General features: G+C 43.5%; 1 protein-coding gene across 8 annotated transcripts in view; it reads right to left on the bottom strand.

Annotated features, from left to right (window-relative positions):
* The window catches only part of stxbp5a (syntaxin binding protein 5a (tomosyn)), a 78,876-nt gene that overhangs the window by 41,313 nt on the left and 16,814 nt on the right, over nucleotides 1-20,749 (bottom strand). For 6 of the 8 annotated variants that reach the window (XM_054762353.1, XM_054762356.1, XM_054762354.1 and 3 more), the window contains exon 4: nucleotides 1,734-1,815. In XM_054762353.1, the coding sequence (XP_054618328.1) occupies nucleotides 1,734-1,815 (82 nt within the window). Of the gene's footprint in view, nucleotides 1-445; nucleotides 1,694-1,733; nucleotides 1,816-20,749 lie in introns of those variants that run through there. The other 2 variants (XM_054762361.1, XM_054762359.1) reach the window with 2 other exon arrangements.

Below are 20,749 nucleotides of genomic sequence, written 5' to 3'. Positions count from 1 at the left end.
TATAATGCAACACTTAATGGCTACCACGTCCTTCAATTTTTCTGCTACATATTAATGAGGTGTGAAAAAACATTTCATAATAACATGAAGAGCATTTAATAATAATAATAATAATAATAATAATAATTAAATAATAAAGAGAGAATTTTGGGAGAAAAAGTTATTGTTTTCATGCAAAAAAAACTGAAAGCAGAGGCCTAGTACCCGGGGAGGGACCGTACCGTGGGTTACCTGTACTATTGCACCCCTAGTCTTCACTACTAAAAACAACTATGCAGGCCTTTAAAATACAAATTAAAACTTTTGAAAAATAGGTTAATGATTGTGGTTGGTCAGAAGATGATGCCTGCAAGCGGGAAGGATTGCAGTACTAAAGTATGTGATCATCATAAAAACACCCTTGCTACCACTTCCAATACATTTTTAAGGGAGTAAATGCGATTACCAGGGATGAAAGTTTCATCATTCAGCTCCCCGACGTCCTTTTAAATGACACTCAGCAGGGTGGACTACTTTTCTTTTTTTTACGCAAAATACTTCAGCAGGATTTTATGTCATACAGACAGCTGGGCCTAAAAAAGTGGCTTTCTGAAGCAAAGAAGAAGATTGCAAACATGACAACGTCATTGCCAGCAGGACTTAATTTGATTGTTATTAGTGAATTTATTAAGACTAACCAGTTGTACCTGTTGATAGTAGGAGAACATGTCATGTTAGTTGACTACTGATCATGATTTTTTTTTATGACTATTTTCCATCCATCCATCCATCCATCCATCTCCTTCCGCTTATCCGGGTCCGGGTCACGGGGGCAGCAGTCTCAGTAGGGAAGTCCAGACTTCCCGGTCCCCAGCCACCTCTTCCAGTTCCATCAGGAGGAAACCAAGGCTTTCCCAGGCCCCTGTGAGACAATAATCCCTCCAGCGTGTCCTCGGTCTGCCCCGGGGCCTCCTCCCGGCTGGGCAAGCCCGGAACACCTCACCAAGGGAGGCATCCAGACTAGATCCCCGAGCCCTCAACTGGCTCCTCTCGAAGCAGCGCTACTCTGAGCCCCTCCCGGGTGACCGAGTCCAGCCACCCTACGGAGGAAACTCATTTCAGCCGCTTGTATCCGCGATGTCGTTCTTTCGGTCACGACCCAAAGCTCATGACCATAGGGGAGGGTGGGAACGTAGATCGACCGGTAAATTGAGAGCTTTGCCTTCCGGCTCAAATCTCTCTTCACCAGGACGGTTTGGTACAGCGACCGCATTACTGCAGACGCCGCGCTGATCCGCCTGTTGACCTCACGCTCCAATCTTCCCTCACTCGTGAACAAGACGCGGAGATACTTGAACTCCTCCACTTGGGGCAGGACCTCATTCCCAACCCGGAGGGAGCAATCCACCCTTTTCCGACTGAGAACCGGCCTCAGATTTGGCGGTGCGGAGTCTCATTCCACAAGCTTGACTATTTGGTTTAGAAATGTGTCAAATAAACATGGTGCTTTTTCTATAACTTACATTGCATATTGCACTTTTTGGTGTCACGAAATGCACCCAGCATGCAGATGATGTGCTGTGCTGGAATAAAGTGCTAATAAAGCGCAGGACAATATCGGCATATCGGATATGGGCAAGGAAGCCAACATCAAGCAGCTGTACATTTAATCCATCTTAGCTTTTCGTTTAAATGTTTGCAGGGCAGTGAATACAGGAAGTTGGCCTGGGCTGGAAATAAAAGCACCATCTTACCTCGTTGATGAGAAACTGTAACTGGATGACGGCCGCCCCGCTCTCATGTTGGCAGTAGCACTCCACCCCGGGACGACCGAACCTGAAAGTCTCTGGGTCAAGGAAATTTGGAACTACTTTTGTGTGTTTGACCAGTATGCACCAAAAATGGCCGACATGACAGAAAGCTTTTGAAGGTCATTTGCACCATGCTCCTCCTGCTTCAAAGATCATGACATCTGTCTCTTTCCTTACCTGCTGAGAAGGCAACTGGAAAATCACCGCTTACCCTTTTGGACAACCTTCCCATAGCTGTTTATCCCGTTCATATTCCCAAAGCACAACAATAAACATGCTTTTCTTTACAAGCAGCTTCTCCAAAAGAGAACACACACAAACAAGGTGAGGGGATTTACTGCAGATCGTGAAATAAACACAATCAACCGACTGGAAGTGAACATTCCAGCCGCTGAGGAAAAAAGTAATGGAGGTAAAAAGCAGAGAAAAAGAGAGAGAGGAATGGAAGGAGAATAATTAGAACAGATTTCTAGGTGCATGGCGAGCTTGCTGATTATATTCATTCATTCAGTCGTGACTCCCTGGACTCTGCAGGGGGCAATTTGTCATCATGGGGGGCAGATAAAGCGGATGAGAGTGTGCCTCATCATACAGTATATGTGTATATATGTGTACGGTACATGTGTGTGCTTTTACTACACACAAACATTAGCCATGCGGACTGTAATGGTACACTAACTATACACTGCAGCCATATTTTATTATCTAAAGCACGGCCAACACTACAGCTCTTCTTCTACAGCTACATCATTAGGTGCAGCGATGACCAAGTTGAACTGACACGGGGACACGTTGATATAGACAAGGGGCATTTTTGTTTGTTTTGGGGGTTTTGAAACCCCCAAAAGGAGGAAATTATATTGAAGAATTAATCTTTCTGCGAACTTCAACTGCACTACAGAAGGTCAACTTGATCTGCACTTGTTTAACAGTTGTTCTTTCATAACGTGTTTTGCTAAATTCCGTAAGTGCAAAGTGTCCATCCTTACATAAGCTCGGGGCCTGCCAAAAGCCCCAAGAAGGATGCCTTGATAAGAAGTAACTTCTGGTAATGTCATTATCGTGTGGAACTTTAACTGTTGTTGAATAAAAGGAGTGAGCCCCTTCTCCCTCATAGTGAAGATGTGTCTTGTAGTTATGGCATAGAATTTTTTTTTTACATGATTAGAGTCATCTAGTCATGAAATAACACCCATATAGTCACCTTAACATTCGCATGACCCAATATAGTAGATATGATGTGAGAAAATAAGCCACTTGAGACAGTTTACCTTGGAGGGGAGAACAATCGATGGCAGGCAGGAAGTGATGTCGGGGGTTCAGAGTTGAGTTTTAAAAAAATGTTAAAATCCCCACAAATCAAAGGTAGTGTCGTTTCAGAAAATGGATTTTGTCCAACCTTAAAGGTGTCACTATATTTCTTTGTTGGGTCAGTAGGGTCGTTTCTCAAGCATTTCCTTCCGCTCGTGCTCTGATGCGGATGAAATTGCATGTTGTCATGCTGACACACACTTGCCAGTACAGTTGTAGTTTTCTTAGGATCCAAAATAGCAAGAAGGGAATCAAAAATAGAAACAAGCCCAGTGTTGAGCTGTGGCCATCTAACAGCGGTGTTTGTTAGCTGTTAGCTAAAAATAAAACCTGAACACACCATCGGGCATTCTTCAACTGTCACGGTGCTTCTCGCTGCATCCTCACATGGGACAACGTTCGCTGCATGTGTCACACTTGCTGACAAGAGGGTTTCCCCCCCCCATAAGGTCTATCTTTTCGCAGCAGCAGCCTGGCCGGCCTCTAAAAGCGGACAGACTGACCGCGAAGGCAGCGAGGAGCGTCAATGCAGAAAAAGTGGGTCATCTTCACGTCTTGTCAGGACCAATGAAATTCTCCCAAGCTGTTGTGGAATTCTGAGTTGACATCCAAATTTATTTTTGTGGGTTTTGTTTGTTTGGTCCAGACTGCAGGGAACCGTGTTGAGCAAGACACCTACAGGAGGAACAGATGACCTGGATGAGTAATTGGATATAGGGCCGGGACAGAGGCCGGGCTTCTGCTTTGTAACCAAAAAAGTAGCTTTGGGAAGCAATCTCTGGACAACAGTATAAAACACAACGTCTTAAAATGATAGCAGAGAGGGCTGATTAGTGTAGAGGGTGAAAAAGAATGCAGCGGGAGAAACAGCAAGCCTCGGAGCTGCTATGACGATCAAGTGACGTCAAAGCTAGCCACTCATACATCACCCTGCCAGCCAAGGGGGGGGGGGTGGAACCTGCGGGCAGAGACGGCACTCTGTGCTGGAGTCAGAGAGCAAGCTGACAAGAAAGAAAGAATGAAGGCTGCCGTAACAGAAGACCACCAAACACTTCTTGCCTCCCGTCACTCACAGCAAAATGGACACAAAAAAACAGACCCCTCCCCCTTGCCCAGCAACTCCCCTCCTCGGTTGCCTGCAGATGTTTACATCCAATTTAAAGGCTGTTAAGGGAACTCACATCCACTCTCCCGGCAGGCAGCCTTTCCACCAACACCCCCAAAAAACACCATCACAGGCCATGTGTTCTGACCTTGCGTCCATCCAACGTGTCCGATGACAAACTGCATGTCCTTACGTTAAAAGTACTGTAGTTCAGACCCCTTTCTTTGCTAGGATACAGTTTTTCCTCCTTTTACTATCTAAAATTTAGAGTTCATCCACAGGAGCCAAAAATATGTCGGGCTTGCAGAGATCTTTACGATCTTTACTTCTTCTATTCTCTGTATATGTTTTAAATTGTTAGTCGTGGGCGAAAGGGAAATTCCACGGTTGTACTCGTTACATTACTGAGGTATAGCGGAGAGAAAGTGAGTCTTGGATAACGTTTGCTCTTTTCTTGTTTGATGATTTAATCCTGGATATTGGAAAACCTGACAGGAATATTATGGCTTTATTGGGCGGCTCCCATATGAACTGCAATTGCATCTTGTAAAATGATTTGCGGTGGAAGTCATTATTGATGTGCTGTTTGCAAACTACGCACACGATTTCTGCTACACAAATAATATTGACAGGAAGGACGGGAACTTTGGAAAGCCATGAATAATGGTCGCCTTTCGTGTCTGCAGCCATCACACGCGTTAATTGGCGTGAAAAGCGCCTCGAACGCCTTCTGTTTTGCTTTTAAGATGTCACAATCAAAACGTGATGAGATGAGAAAAACAGTCTTGCGCTAATAAATAAATTCAGTTAAATTAATTAAGTAATTAAAATGAGCTCATAAAATTTGCGGGCCTGTGTATATTGGCATTTGCATGCGTGTCTGTTTTCCTCTTCTCTCGGAGCTCGTTTTCAGATTTCGTTGAGGCTGGTATTGGCGATACCGAGCCGATACCGATACTTTTCACTTGGGAAATTCTAAAAAGTAGTGTACTTCATTTGATAGCATAAAGAATACAAGACAAGATATTTCATTAATTTAATTTATCGATTCACTAAATTAGTATTATTTTTAAACCTAATAATTGAAATAATTTACGTTAAACCCTATTGAGGTCGCAGGGGTGATTTACAACATAGCCAAGATAATATACAACAGAAACCACATAAAATATGTGAAAATGGTATTTTCAACAAGAAAAAAAGAAAATGAGTAAAATAACCTCAAATGACTGACGTATGAAAAGTGTCGATATTTTGCTTTGAGAATCCATTTTACAGCACAAAGAGCTGGTACCGGAACCATCAGTATTTCAGTATCAACTGGTACTACCCGACAGTGAAAAGTTGCCAATGTTGCAACTTGAGGGCGTTAAAAGAGGCTTCAGCTGTCGCTGAGCAACAGCAGGAACGACAACCATCTCATTTTTACTGATGTACTAAAAAAAGGGCCGTGTGACCACTACACTGGTTGGGCCAACGCACCAACAACAGATTTGTGCTTCCTCATGAAAACCCGAGGCACAAGAGGAAAGAAGACACAGGGGTGTCGTCATGTGATCATCACAGAGCGGCACATGCAAATAAGCCCCCCCCAAAAAACCGGCAGCCACGTACAAAACGGTGATTTATTTGCTCGGCGCGGGGCTCGTATAAATAATTTCCCTCGATGCGTTTGATTCATCATGCAGACAAACAATTTAACTGCAATGTGGATGCCGAGTTTTGGAACACACACGTGCTTGTTTCTGCTATATCGTGGTGTTCCGGTACCCTGCAGCCTGAAATTAACAGGGGATCGTGTTTCGTACACAAGCGACACAAAGGAAGTGTTCCTGTTTATTCAATATGTTTGCAGTATCTTTCCTTTGGCTGCCGCACTCAATCTCTGTAGTCTGAGCGCCATGCCCCTCGAAGTGACGCCACCTTCGCTGGTACCCCTTTCAGGAGAATCAACCGCATCCCCGTTCCTCCTTGTACGATGGCGGTTGGTTACTCATCACTCCTCCGTGTTTATGTTATTTCACGTTTGCATATTAATACGGTTCCCACAGTATGACTCATATTTGCCCTGAATGACAACAATAGACTATTCCTTCTCATGAATGCTAATTAAATGTCACACACAACTTGGATATTCTAGTCACTGACCTGTAAAGATAAACAGGAAACATTACATTACAGCAAACTGTTATATTATATTAGACTGCAATATTATCATGAAATTATTTCCATGGGCCAGAGCCAGCACTGGTGAGGCGGCCGGTGTTAATTCACTTTAAAATACTACAGAATAATGCTGTAGGGAAAAGTAGATTGTTGCTTTCTGGAACACTGCCTGCTGGGCCCGGGAGCAGGGTGTTAATAAACTACCATGTCATCTCATTTTAGCAGAACAAGTCGCCAATAGGAAGCAAATATCTGGAAAGAGATGAGAAAGTGGGGTTGATTTAGGAGGTAAAAGCAAATAAAAGCAAGGAAAGAGGTTCAGGAAATTCGCTGGCCCAGGGGATGTTGCAAGGATGAGTCGAGAAGGGAGGCGGGGAAGGGGAGGGAACAAACGTTGAGTCAGCAGAACAGCTCGTGGCCCAAGTCTTCTGACGTGATGCGTGCACGGCCCAGAATGACTTTCCAAAACAGCAAAAGAAAAAGTATTAATAAGACGTCCAACTTAATGGATAAAAATGGTGCTCCTGCGGTCAACAACATTGCTGTTAAAGCCTAACGACTTTTAAAAAGTGGGTCACAAAGTTCAAGCGTTACCATTTCCATCAACACACTACAACTGATGTGAGGCATGCACAAGTACGTCACAGGCAGAAACGGGAATGGGGGACAATACGATGGATATCGGGGGCCGCCTTGCGCAGGGGACAATCTTCTTGTTTTTCCTGGACAGCGTACTTCCTGCGGTGGCATCACTGTAATGGCGGCTTTCCACTCATATGCCCCAATACAGTAGCCATAATAAGAGTCAATAAGCCAGTTAAGAGTAAGTGTGTTCCCGGCATCACGTCTGGCCCTTGTCTCACTGAACACCGACACCTAGTGGCCAAAGTAGAATAGTACATTCACAATTAGAATGCTTCACAATGCCTTGCGTTGTATTTGAGTTCACTAGTGAGGTCTTTTAGCCATTTTTATGCTTGAAATGCATAATTTAGGGGAGGAAAAAGTACAATTAGCTTAAACATGGATATTTTCCACAGATAATAGGCAGTGTTCAACCACGAAACAGCAAATGTTTATTCATTCGTTTTTGAAAAACTGTGATAGAGCGAGGGAGCGATGTTTGAATCGCGATGTATTGAGGGACGACTGTATAGGCGACAACAGAAGTGCGGTCCCACCCGTCTGTGTTAATGATAACTCGGACCCGGTGGCTCTCCGCAGCTACGTGCCGGCCTGTCCCTCCGCCTCCTGGCCCCGATGTCAAGGTGCGGTGCCCTGTTTTTGAACACTTCACCTCCGTAAACAGACAAGGATGAGTGCATAGGATGAAAGCAGCTTTACTGAACATAAAATAATCATCACCCTCTTCAAACTCTTTCTGTTGCACCTTCCTGAAAAGAAACACTGCAAACCGGGGGTGTCCAAAATGAGGGCCAGGGGCCATGTTTGGCTCACAGCTTCCTCTTTGTTCTTTCTAATGCGATACAGTCGTCCCTTGCGCCATCGTGGTTCGAACATCACGCCCTCACTCTATTGCGGTTTTTCAAAAATAATTAATTAATAATGATTGCTGTTTCGTGGTTGACTACAGCCTATTATTAGTAAAAAAAAAAAAAAATGTAAAAGATATGCATATTTAAGCATGTATGTATTCTTGAGCTAAATTAAGCATTTTCAAGCATTAAAAATGTTCTAAATGAACTAAAATACTAATACAGTTTAAGACAAGACGTTGATGAACTGTAGTCTACACTGGCCGCTCGGTGCCACTGGAACAGAATTGATCACCAATGTCTGGCTTTTTATCTCACAAAAGGCACAATAATAACATAACAATAATAAAGAGTCATCATCATCATCATCATCATCATAACCATAACACGGGCTACTGTTGTGGTCATACTCAAACTCTGAACCCCTGACGTCACTTCCTGAACGTTCTCTTCATGTGCACAAAATGCACCGAAACCCGAGTTACGGACCGTACCGTGGGTCTCCTGTACCATCACTTCACCTAGTGTCCGTCTATTCAGCACAACAATGGCATGGAAGCAGGAGTTGAGAACATCCAGGGGGATATTCCCCCCTTGGCAAGCGTGTGGCGAGATGCGATGAGGGTTTGATAGCAACAGGAAGAGCAGGTGTAAATGTGAATAGAAAACAGGAGAGTGATTGTCTGCAGGATCATGACTTGGCTATAAGCATACACAGAAAGCGAGAGAGAGAGACGACAAGAATAAGTTTGTGACTTTCCTTCTGCCGATGAATAATTGAAGCAGGGAAAGGGAGCCAGCGTGTGCATTTAGATGGCTTTATGTATTACCCTTCTCAAAATGCCAGGCAGGGAAATATTTTATGAGAGCGTAACATCAAGCCAAATTAACCTTTAACATACTCGCACTGTGAGACGGGGCATCTCGCCACTGATGCCGTGGAATGCAGTCCTTCCAGGAAAGATCTCCCTTCTGTGCTGACAGTGACGACGTTGGGCAATAATGATAAGGATTTAAGGAGGATGCTGCCGTAAACTAACAAAGCCGTGAAACATTGTCCTCAAGCTAGTCAAATTCCATCACAAAGCAATCAGCATGCATGTTCTATGAGCACGCGTGGACACCCTCGGGCGTTGCTATCGAGCAAATCTTTGCAAAGCACCGCAGCACATTAGGCACGCTTGGCCGCCAACACAGAGATTGTCAGTGAGCCGAACAAGAACACGGCTTGGATCCTCCTTCGAGGACACGTACCTGTAAGGTGCCAATCAGCTGGAACACTTGACTGACAGGACACTCACAACCCCCAAAGCAACTGCTAGGAGTGCTACCACACAAACACACTAACACTGCTCCGCTTGGGAGATTTTACTCCAAAACACACTGCCGGACCACAAAAACCCATCAACTGGACTTCCTAGACCAGTGGTTCTCAACTGGTTTGGCTGCAGGACCCGCCATCACCCCTCGATGACAAGTGGTGGCCTAAACTGGGGAATTTTTCAGCTCAAACTTCTCATACATCTTCGATTTTATATTTTGTGTTTTCAACACAACGTGAGCTGCAGCGCTGAGACGCGGTCTCTTTATGGCGCGCTCTTCTCCAGCAGTTATCTGCAGCTGTGTGCTCTCAGTCTCCGGTCAATGTCCGTTCTCTCCCACTCAATCGAATAGCGCCGACAAGAACATGAGGTGCATTCATGGACATCAGGTCATGTCATAATCACAGTATTTCATGTTTTTCTCAGGCAAAGACCCGTGACTCACTGAGAGCCATTGTAAAAGACTATATTTCAGTCCTAACATTGCGGACTGGGACAGGAGGACACAAATGTTAGCAACACTAGCATAGCCATGTGAGCTACAGCGCTAACATTACACTCACATTTTAACAACATCATGCTCGGTTTGCCTATTTGCTGAAGAAAAACTAAATGATCAAAGTTACGGACTGACGGAAAGTTTGCGGAGCCCCAGGCTTTATTTCAAGGTGTGTAGCGAAGCCTGTGTTTTTACAAACTTCAAAAGCAACTGTTTGAGCTCCTCTTCTCTAAAAAGGAGAGCAGTGAGATGGTCAGCAATTTAATTGTCATTTGTAAAATTGCTAATGCTCACGCTCGCTAGCACTTCTATGGGACTGTCAATGTAAATTAACATCACGCTAGCACATTTGTGTTTATGTTGAATGTCACAATGAATTTACTTAGTGTCCTATGCTAGTTATCTTTGACGATTTTATATGCTTCAAAGTAAAGGCTCTGAAATGGAGTTTTATTGAGAACCTGTTAGATGTCTGCTGAGCAGACCAAACCTTAGCAGGGGCAAAACAGAAAACTTTTAATTTTGCATTTGTGGATAAAGAGGCATTGTCCCTGAAATGTTCATTCAACTTTGGGTCGCTTGTCATTAAGGGGTGGGGTGATGGTGGGGTGACTGCTGTAAAGTAACCACGGATGCTTGCACGTGCAGGCTACTGCTCCGCACACCAACAGTGATGTGTGTGAAATGAGCAGACAACAGCACGTAGAGAACGTAACAAGGTGAAATGCCGGACAAGCAGTGTATCTTATTGACGTGTTCACACTGATGGACTGAGCTGTCTCGACGCGGCTCCCCTGCCGACGCCAATTCTGCCGAGTCTGGGTTAGCACTAATTAGAAACACCGCCAGTACAGCGCACGGCTGTCACTTCGCCACGCCAGGGATGGCGCCGTGCCAACTTTGTCGTGCCGCCTATAAAATATGAATCAGAGCGCTGTCCTTTTGGCGTTTTAATTCATGCAAAAGCTGCAAGGCGGGTATCGCACAGCCTGTAAAGAAGAAGTGGTGCTCAGCTGCAGTTAATTAAGCATCTGCATTACGGAGATGATCTCTGACTCACACCTGCACACTGAGGATAGCAACGTAAGGACGGTGACCTTTAACGGAGATCTAAATGTACTCTGACGGGCCACCGCTTTAGGGACAATTAGGTAAGAGCTGCATCATAAATTCAACCTTTACACAGATGATACTGTTTGTCATATTTTGGTCCCAGAACTACACAAAAACATCGTTAGGAGGGGTGGCACATGTTCCTAGAAAGCACGGAGTACAATTCCACATCCCTAATTCCACAGACCTTTCAGATGCGGTGTGGCAAAAAGTTAGTCAAGTCAACGTTGGTGATGGAGGTGAGGAAAACCTCCCACTAAGGAATGTTAACATTCTCCTATTACGCCAAGTTGACTTTTTAATGATGTTCTAACAGTGTCCTCCAGCTCATTTATGAGCTCCAAACGTGAGAAAAATCCACTTATGAGAGAAGAGGCGCTCTAACGCTCACTTGGTTTTCATGACACCATAAAGGAAAAACCTTCTTCCTCATTGACATGGACGCCACCTTCCACCCATCGCTAGCTAGGAGTCCGTCCCGTGTCACTGCGCTCCTTTTCTATTGAAAAAACATAAGGCTTCTCTTCACATCTTAAAATGAAGCTTTGCCAACCGTCCATCAGTCAGCTACCGACGTGGGAGCTGGAAGTTTGATTCTGTGGTTTTTCTTCAGAGAATACGCTAAGCTAGCATGATGTTGCTGTCAAAATGTGAACGTAATGTTAGCACTGTAGCTCACAAAGCTATTGTCACTGTGCAATCCGTCCCGGGAATGCCATCGGTTCTACGCATACGTCAATTCCTCCTTCAGCTAATTTTAGCGACGACGCTTCTGCGACGTCACATGCCGTGGTAGTTATCATTTTTAAATGTATGAACAGAAATGGTCAATAACCATACTCCATATGTGTAATATATTGGGGGGTTGTTTTATTAGAAAACATTTGTGTGTGTGTGTGTGTGTGTGTGTGTGTGTGTGTTTGTAATCATATCTTTGTGGGGACAAAGATCTGTTTACACAGTCACGTCATGGGGACCGATTTCGGTATGGGGACCAAAAATCAGGTCCCCATAAAGAAAATGGTATTAAATTAACCCAGAAGCTGTTCTGAAGGTGCCCGTGTGGTTTTTAGCATTGGCCCACAACCCATGGTTTTCAATGGCTGTGTGTGTGTGTGGCATGCCCACAAGCTCCCCCAGTAGTTTGTGGTTGGTACTGCACACACTCGCTCTCCACACACACTTTTCCATAAATGGTTGGGTGCCGCCCACTTCCTGGTCCCCATAAGGAATGATTATAGAAGAAGAAAAAAGGATAATTGAAGGTGTGTGACAATTTAAAGTAAAGAATTTGTGTGACACAAGGTAAGTGCATTTGTGTGACAAATTAGAATTACCTGAATAAGTGTTCAACTGTCATTCAACTGAGAGGAAAGTTATAGTTAGTGCAGCTAGTTTGCTGCAGCAGGGGAGTGCATAATCTTGAGAGGTGTGTATGCTTTTGGCCTTCTCCTGTATGTTGATAGACTGTTAAAAAAACAAACACATGAGGGCCAAAAATAGATACTTCTCAAGATTATGCACTCCAACTTTACAACAGTTTAAAACTAGATTTCATAGCCAGTTTAAGACAAGTGCACAAAGAGGTTCAATGTAATATATCGAATAATATATGCACTCGGTGTGTTGAATGTGTGTTGTGGGGACGCCGTCAAGGCCCAGACTACATTGATGACAAACCGAAAAAAAAAATCCCTGTGAAGTTTAAAATTCTGCTCAAGTACTGCACTTGCACTAAACTTCTAAATGTAGTATGTTAAACACCTTAGGGTGCAAGTACATTGTCAGCACAACAAACATTTTCCCACATAACAAACGTTTAAAAGACATTTCACCAGTGTGTGCCCCCAATCTACTGCGAACAAGTACACAAAGATTGTAAATGTAATATATGAAGAAATGTAGTGATCGTGCAATACTTGGAGCATAATTTAAACTCCACAGGAATATTTTTTCCTTGTTAATTATCAGTGTATTTTGGACATTTACGGGGTCCCCACAACACACCTTCCACCAGAGTCTGGGTACACACTCTTTGTGAAATATTGGAGAATCAGTTTCATCCACAGGTTTCACACACAGGGTCAGGTCAAACTCTTGTCAAAGGTGTGTTGTGGGGACGCCGTCAAGGCCCAGACTACATTGATGATAAACCAAGAAAAAATCCCTGTTGGGTTTAAAATTCTGCTCAAGTACTGCACTTGCACTAAACTTCTAAATGTAGTATGTTAAACACCTTAGGATGCAAGTACATTGTCAGCACAACAAACGTTTTCCCACATAACAAACGTTTAGAAGACATTTCACCAGTGTGTGCCCCCAATCTACTGCGTACAAGTACACAAATATTGTAAATGTAATATATGAAGAAATGTAGTGATCGTGCAATACTTGTAGCATAATTTAAACTTCACAGGAATATTTTTTCCTTGTTAATAAACAGGGTATTTTGGACATTTACGGGGTCCCCACAACACACCTTCCACCAGAGTCTGGGTACACACTCTTTGTGAAAAATTGGAGAATCAGTTTCATCCACAGGTTTCACACACAGGGTCGGGTCAAACTCTTGTCGAAGGTGTGTTGTGGGGACGCCGTCAAGGCCCAGACTACATTGATGATAAACCAAGAAAAAAATCCCTGTGAAGTTTAAAATTCTGCTCAAGTACTGCACTTGCACTAAACTTCTAAATGTAGTATGTTAAACACCTTAGGGTGCAAGTACATTGTCAGCACAACAAACATTTTCCCACATAACAAACGTTTAGAAGACATTTCACCAGTGTGTGCCCCCAATCTACTGCGAACAAGTACACAAAGATTGTAAATGTAATATATGTAGAAATTTAGTGATCGTGCAATACTTGGAGCATAATTTAAACTTCACAGGAATATTTTTTCCTTGTTAATAAACAGTGTATTTTGGACATTTACGGGGTCCCCACAACACACCTTCCACCAGAGTCTGGGTACACACTCTTTGTGAAAAATTGGAGAATCAGTTTCTTCCACAGGTTTCACACACAGGGTCGGGTCAAACTCTTGTCAAAGGTGTGTTGTGGGGACGCCGTCAAGGCCCAGACTACATTGATGATAAACCAAGAAAAAAATCCCTGTTGGGTTTAAAATTCTGCTCAAGTACTGCACTTGCACTAAACTTCTAAATGTAGTATGTTAAACACCTTAGGATGCAAGTACATTGTCAGCACAACAAACATTTTCCCACATAACAAACGTTTAGAAGACATTTCACCAGTGTGTGCCCCCAATCTACTGCGAACAAGTACACAAAGATTGTAAATGTAATATATGTAGAAATGTAGTGATCGTGCAATACTTGTAGCATAATTTAAACTTCACAGGAATATTTTTTCCTTGTTTATAAACAGTGTATTTTGGACATTTACGGGGTCCCCACAACACACCTTCCACCAGAGTCTGGGTACACACTCTTTGTGAAAAATTGGAGAATCAGTTTCATCCATAGGTTTCACACACAGGGTCAGATCAAACTCTTGTCAAAGGTGTGTTGTGGGGACGCCGTCAAGGCCCAGACTACATTGATGATAAACCAAGAAAAAAATCCCTGTTGGGTTTAAAATTCTGCTCAAGTACTGCACTTGCACTAAACTTCTAAATGTAGTATGTTAAACACTTTAGGGTGCAAGTACATTGTCAGAACAACAAACATTTTCCCACACAACAAACGTTTAGAAGACATTTCACCAGTGTGTGCCCCCAATTTACTGCGAACAAGTACACAAAGATTGTAAATGTAATATATGTAGAAATGTAGTGATCGCGCAACACTTGTAGCATAATTTAAACTTCACAGGAATATTTTTTCCTTGTTAATAAATAGGGTATTTTGGACATTTACGGGGTCCCCACAACACACCTTCAACCAGAGTCTGGGTACACACTCTGTGAAAATATTGGAGAATCAGTTTTATCCACAGGTTTCACACACAGACTATATGACCTGTGACCAGTACATCCTACATCTGAAGTTGCTGGAGCAAAACACTTACACTGCTGACATCAGAGCACAAATGAATGCATAGTTGTTGCATTATTGTCCATTAAACGTTTAAATCTGAAATCTGAAATGTGATAGTAATAGTTGCTTTCTTGATCTCTTGATCAGAAACCTTTTTAACATATGTGACATTCTGAACATGTCATTGGTAATATACTTGTTGCAAAGTCCCCACTAATCACATTGGACTTGGTGTGAAGTATGCAAATATTATGTTAATGAGGTCCCCATTAACCGTGTTTTCTCGATTTTTCTTATGTCCCCACATAGCACGAGAAAATTCATTACATCAACAATTTAGATATTTGAAGTCGTGTATAAGCTTATAAAAATGTGGTTAGAGTACCTGATTTTTTTCATCCTTGTAGCACCTTTAGAAAGGGTGGTACTCACAAGTGACGATAAAAAATATGGTCCTCAAAAAACATGGAAACGAGAATGTGTGTGTGTGTGTGTGTGTGTGTGTGTGAGACGTATATTGGTGCCGTAAAATAGATCGATGGATGGCGTACATGACACATGACTAACGTGACTGCCGAAAAATTGGCCAACCGGATGTAGACGCGTTCTGCACATGCGTAGAACCGATTGCGTTTCCGGGATGGATTGCGCGGTGACAGGCATGCTAGTGTTGCTAACATTTGTGTCGCCAAAGTCGCAACATTGCTGAACTTGACAAGCCATTTCTGCAAATATGGTGCCTCACAGCAGAAGATGGCGGACATCGGTAACGTCAATCTGAGCAACATTTGTGGGCGTTTCTATGCAAAGCTTATAAGGTTCCAGACTTTGAAACCCCTTGTCCGCTTGCCGTGACAGCCCGCACGCCGCATCCCTGAGCCGATGCTTTGCTAAACCGTCATCTGGGTGGCGGGAGGGGACGTGGTGGTATGTGAAAAAAATATCGTAAAAAAAGCAGACGTATTGGCATACGCGGAGATTCCTCGGCAAAAAATACGCTGCTAATAGATCGATATGACCTCACAATACAACCACCTGGATGAATGACAATATTCACAGGCATAATAGATACTTAATATCTACCTATGGAATAATAGCAGCAATAAGAGCCGTTGAGGCAGCAGTGGTGTACGATGATGATGACTTGAGAGATGAGGAAGAGTACCGCAAGTGGGCCAGACATTTTGAGGAGCCGGTACCGTGGAAACAGGGATCTGACGAATTCCGAGCCCGGTGACGTCGTACTATGCACATTAGGCGAGTACATTTACTCCCATCACAAACTTTGGGTCACACTGATGATTTTTGCCTTCATGTCTAACCATTTTCAAGCTGCAGCCTTTTGAAATAATCATGTCATGTTACATTGTCGTATGTGACATAAGGCATCCATTACGTTGGGCACGTTTTGGGCTTCAGAAATGCCTAAAATGTTGCTTTTTTGGCAAATGTATTAGCGCTAAGATGAATGTATCGGCATTATGCTTTTCTCAGTTGCATTAGCTTGACTTACAGCTTGTGACGTGTTAGGTTTTTAATGCATAAAGCATGGACATCCATCCCTTTGGACCCAGTCAAATCAGGGCTGGGGAAATGTCAGAAAGACGGGATTCATCCAAAAAAGACATTGCTGCCCTGCCGACTCACACTTCCATCTGTTCAATGTGTGCGTCTGTGCAAGCGGCAGGGATTTAACAGTTTGGTTAAGACTGAGAAGAGACAGACGCACACATAATCGCTTCAAATGCACAGACCTTCAGGGGGGAGGGGCCTGTAATGAGCGACCAAGGCAGTTACATAAGTCAAGAGGAAACATGATTTAACTATTTTTTTTTCCAAAAAATGTTGCAACCTAACGAGAAAATGTTGTCATTTAACAAGAATATTATGCTAATTTCATTTTGAACATTTTCAAGATGTTATTTTCTACTTCAGGGATGTCCAAAGTGCGGCGCGGGGGCCATTTGGGGCCCGCGGCTGTTTTTTCCTTTGGTCCGCGGCACATTGTAAAAATATCATTTAGAAGAAACTTTTACAAGAATAAAGTCAAAATATTGAGAAAAAAGTTGTAATTTTATGAGAATAACATAATATTATGGGGGGGGGGGGGGGGGGGGGGGGGGTCATTTTAGTAGCATGAAGTTGAAATATTACAGAAAAAAGTCGGAATATGAAAAACAAACAAACCCCAAATAAAGTTGCAATTTTGGGGAAATGAGGTTGCGGAAAAACTTCCATACGTGTTACGAGAATGAAGTGAAAATATTCTGGGAATAAAGTCACAATATTGCCAGGAGAACATTTACAAGAAGAAGGTTAAAATTGAATTTAAAAATACAGCAGAAATAGAAAAAAACAGCTGTAATGTTGTAAGAGAAAAAGGTTGTATTCCAATGAGAAAAAAAGTCACAATTTGACAAGAATAAAATTCATTTGTCATTTTAGTAGCCGAGTGAGCAGAATATTATTATAATTTTTTTTATTTTTAAGTCATAATATTATGAGGAACAAATAAAACAAAATAAAGTTGTAATTTTTGGGAAGTTAGTTTGGGGAAAAGTCATATTATTGGAATAAAATCATAATATTCTGAAAATAAAATTTATGATTTAATGATTTAAGAAAATTGAAAAATTCAATAAAAACAATCACAAAAGAGGGCGAAAAAAAGAGCAAGGACCGAAGTTTACACTAATGATGCTTTTTCACGTATACCACAAGCTGAGATGCACTTTGCCTATTAGCATATTGCTTTACAACATAACCCCGGTGCTACAGGCCTGGAAAGAGTGAGAAAAGAGAAAGCAAAAGACAATTTTGTCTCGCTGTTTGCTAATCTGCTCTGTCATGCCGGCGACACCTTCTTTTATCGTCTTGCATCTTGCATCGCTTTGCTTGATCTATTTTTGTGTACAAACACAAACTGCTATCTTCAAGCTTTAGCAACGCGGGATGAACATGATTCCCAATGTATATCCCCCCTACAAATTGGACTCTCTCAGGTTATATTTCCGGCGCCTCACGTGAAATATTTCCACGCATTAGAGAGCGAAAAGGATGGAAAAAGGAGGCAAAAGTCCCTTGTAGAGTTTCGGCATACAAGTGAGATGCACACATTGCGCTGAGTCATCATCAACACCAGCGATAGAGATGCAAATGCGAGGCGTTCACTGATGCATTCAATTTATTTGCAATTTGCTGCTATGTTTGACTTCCAGGTCCATCACGTAGATAATAATACGTCTCCCGATAAAGCTTTTTAATGATTACCCCTTTTCAGGCTGCAGGAACGCAACGTCCCACTCCAAGGTGGACAATTTGCGGGGATAGATTCTAAGTTAGAACCCAGGATGGTGGATATTTAAATAGTAAAGTCAAAGGTAACGAAGAGTTAAGATCCTTAATGCTCCCAAATAATGCACCGACAGTATATTCACATGTCAAGAGAAGGCCCGCGTGATAGTCTGGCTAGAGCTTCTTGTTTGACATTCTTCAGCATCTGCAAATAAACATCAAATTCCTGTTTAAGAAACACCAGGGGAGCGTTAGCAGAGGCCTCTGGGAATCTGGAGCCCCTCAGGTATTATTCAAACTGATTTAGGGATTGTGTCCGAGGCAAAAAGCTGTCGCATCACATCAGCGTCCAATCAAAACCATGTCCACAAACACACACACACACATTGTGCTGACACAATGCAAAGGCACACTGTTTCTCTTCATACTGGCAATCAAGCTACCTCGCTCACACCTGAACACTCTCACAGGCACCAACAGCACACGCACACGCACTGGGAGAACACAGCTTGCTACAATGGCTTTAGCCATTAAAAATTCATGCCACTGCAGCAACAGATTCTAAAAATGAGCACCAGGACCAGCTGCTGATGAGTGTGCAGAGAGCCGGCGACACAGCATGATACGGAAGGTGCAAGTGTCTCTCCAATGTCATTTAGTTGTGTGTTCCTGCAGTATGCAAGACTGCACCGTCAACATCGGCATTCAAGCCAATTGAGAGACTGAACGGGTTAACGTGAAGGGTACCCCTCTGGATGCTAACATTTGTCAAGCTCAAAGGCGGAGCCAAGCCAGGTTTAATGTGCCCGCCGTTGTCCTCGCTCATCGTTTTATCAGCAATCAGCCCAACCCGTGTTTAATGTGAAAGCGAGAGCATTGCCAGGCGGCAGACAGCAAGAGAAATCAAGCCAATAGAAGCCAATCAAGGCTTAATGTGGGCCCGGTGGCGCGGCTAACCGAGACCTCTCGCGCCACCGTGCTCATCATTCTCCCCCGCTGGTGTCTGGGAGATAGCGAGGGCTTGTGGCTTATCAAACAAATTAGCTTCATCGCTGAAATGAAAGTGGCCGTGTGAAAAGCTGCAAGGTTATTCCTTCCCCTTCCAAGGCTTCCTTGTTATGAGTCACACAAGCCCAACTGTTGATCGGGGGATTTGACAAATAACGGTTTGCTCGCTTCGGCCTGGACATCGCTCTGCTTCCTGTCAGGTCAGGAGTCAATGCTTTCCCTTCCAAATCCTGCAAACCCCGCCCACACAACGCTGCAAGATGGCTGCGGTCACGTGGGGCTCCGCCCCACAGACAGACGCTTCATGTCCACCTTCACTCCTCTAAAACTTGCATCCTCCTGTTGCTCTCCGCCAGAAATTCAAAAGCTAGTTGAGCTGCTAAGCCAAACCCTTCACTAACTAATCCTAAAACTTTGGCATAACCCTAACCTTGCGGTAACTCAAACTCAGAAGTGTTTTAATCTACCCTCTTACCCCCGGTTTGAACCCCAGTTTATCTTAATACTGTAACAAACCAAGCGCATGTTGGTGACAACTAGCCCTCACACTAAGCCTAACCCTGACGTAACTAACCCCTGCCCCGCATTAAACAACCCGAAGTCCAACTCTTGACTCAAACATTGTGGTAACTAACCATAACCCTACCTGCTAACACTGTGGTAACTAACTCTTACCTTGACAACCTAACCATGACACCGTGGTAATTAACCAACAATGAGTGGCAGCAAACCCTTACCCCTGCTAAAACTAAAAGCTAATTAAACCTTACCCTGAGTTAACCAGCCTTACCTGCTAAGACCATGGTAAATATCCTCACTCTGAGTTAACTAACAATAACCCTACCTCCTAACCCGAACACTGTGATAACTAACCCTTACCCTGAGCTAACTAACCATAACCCCACCTCCAAACACTAATAACATCCCCTAACCCTGACTTAACTAACCCTCATCCTATCTCCTCACCCAAATACTGTGATAACTACCCCTTATTTAGAGTGAACTAACCCTAACCCCACCTCCAAATACTGTGACCGTCCCCTTACCAAAGTTAACTAACTCTAATCCTAGCACCTAACCCTGCCACTGCGGTAACTAGCCCTAAACTCACCGTACACCTACCTCTTAACACTGTTAAAACCCTACGACCCAACCCTTTGACTCTGTAGTAACCAACCCTGGTTTAGTGGTGACAAAGCCAATACATGTAACCCCAAATAATCCTAACTACCCCAACTTTAACCCTTACACCGTGGTAACTAACGGCAACACCATGGCAGCTAACCTTCACTCGGTGGTCCTGTGTGATAACTAACCTTCACCCTACAGCAGACTGACTTTGCTGCACTGAATGACAAACCAAGGTCACTGTGTATTGGCTAAACCTAAGCTGCTAACGCGGTCCCCGTGGCAACGAACCTCAGCCCTCCTGTCTTGTGGCGTATGTGCACACCAGTGATTGTTCTTCCGAAAGGTGTGGACGACCGCAGACGCCCCAGAGCTGCCGAGCATGTGACACAAAACCAGGCGGGATTTACCGCAACACTTTGTCTGGGAACAAACATAAACACAGCTCCCTTGTCACAAACACTCCTCCCCCCATATGTCTCACAGAGTCCTGGATTGTCTGCAGAGAACCTTTTGC

This window comes from Dunckerocampus dactyliophorus, chromosome 19, assembly GCF_027744805.1.
Source record: "Dunckerocampus dactyliophorus isolate RoL2022-P2 chromosome 19, RoL_Ddac_1.1, whole genome shotgun sequence".
In the NCBI taxonomy this organism is placed as follows: Eukaryota; Metazoa; Chordata; class Actinopteri; order Syngnathiformes; family Syngnathidae; genus Dunckerocampus; species Dunckerocampus dactyliophorus.
This window is presented reverse-complemented; position numbering and strand designations above follow the sequence as displayed.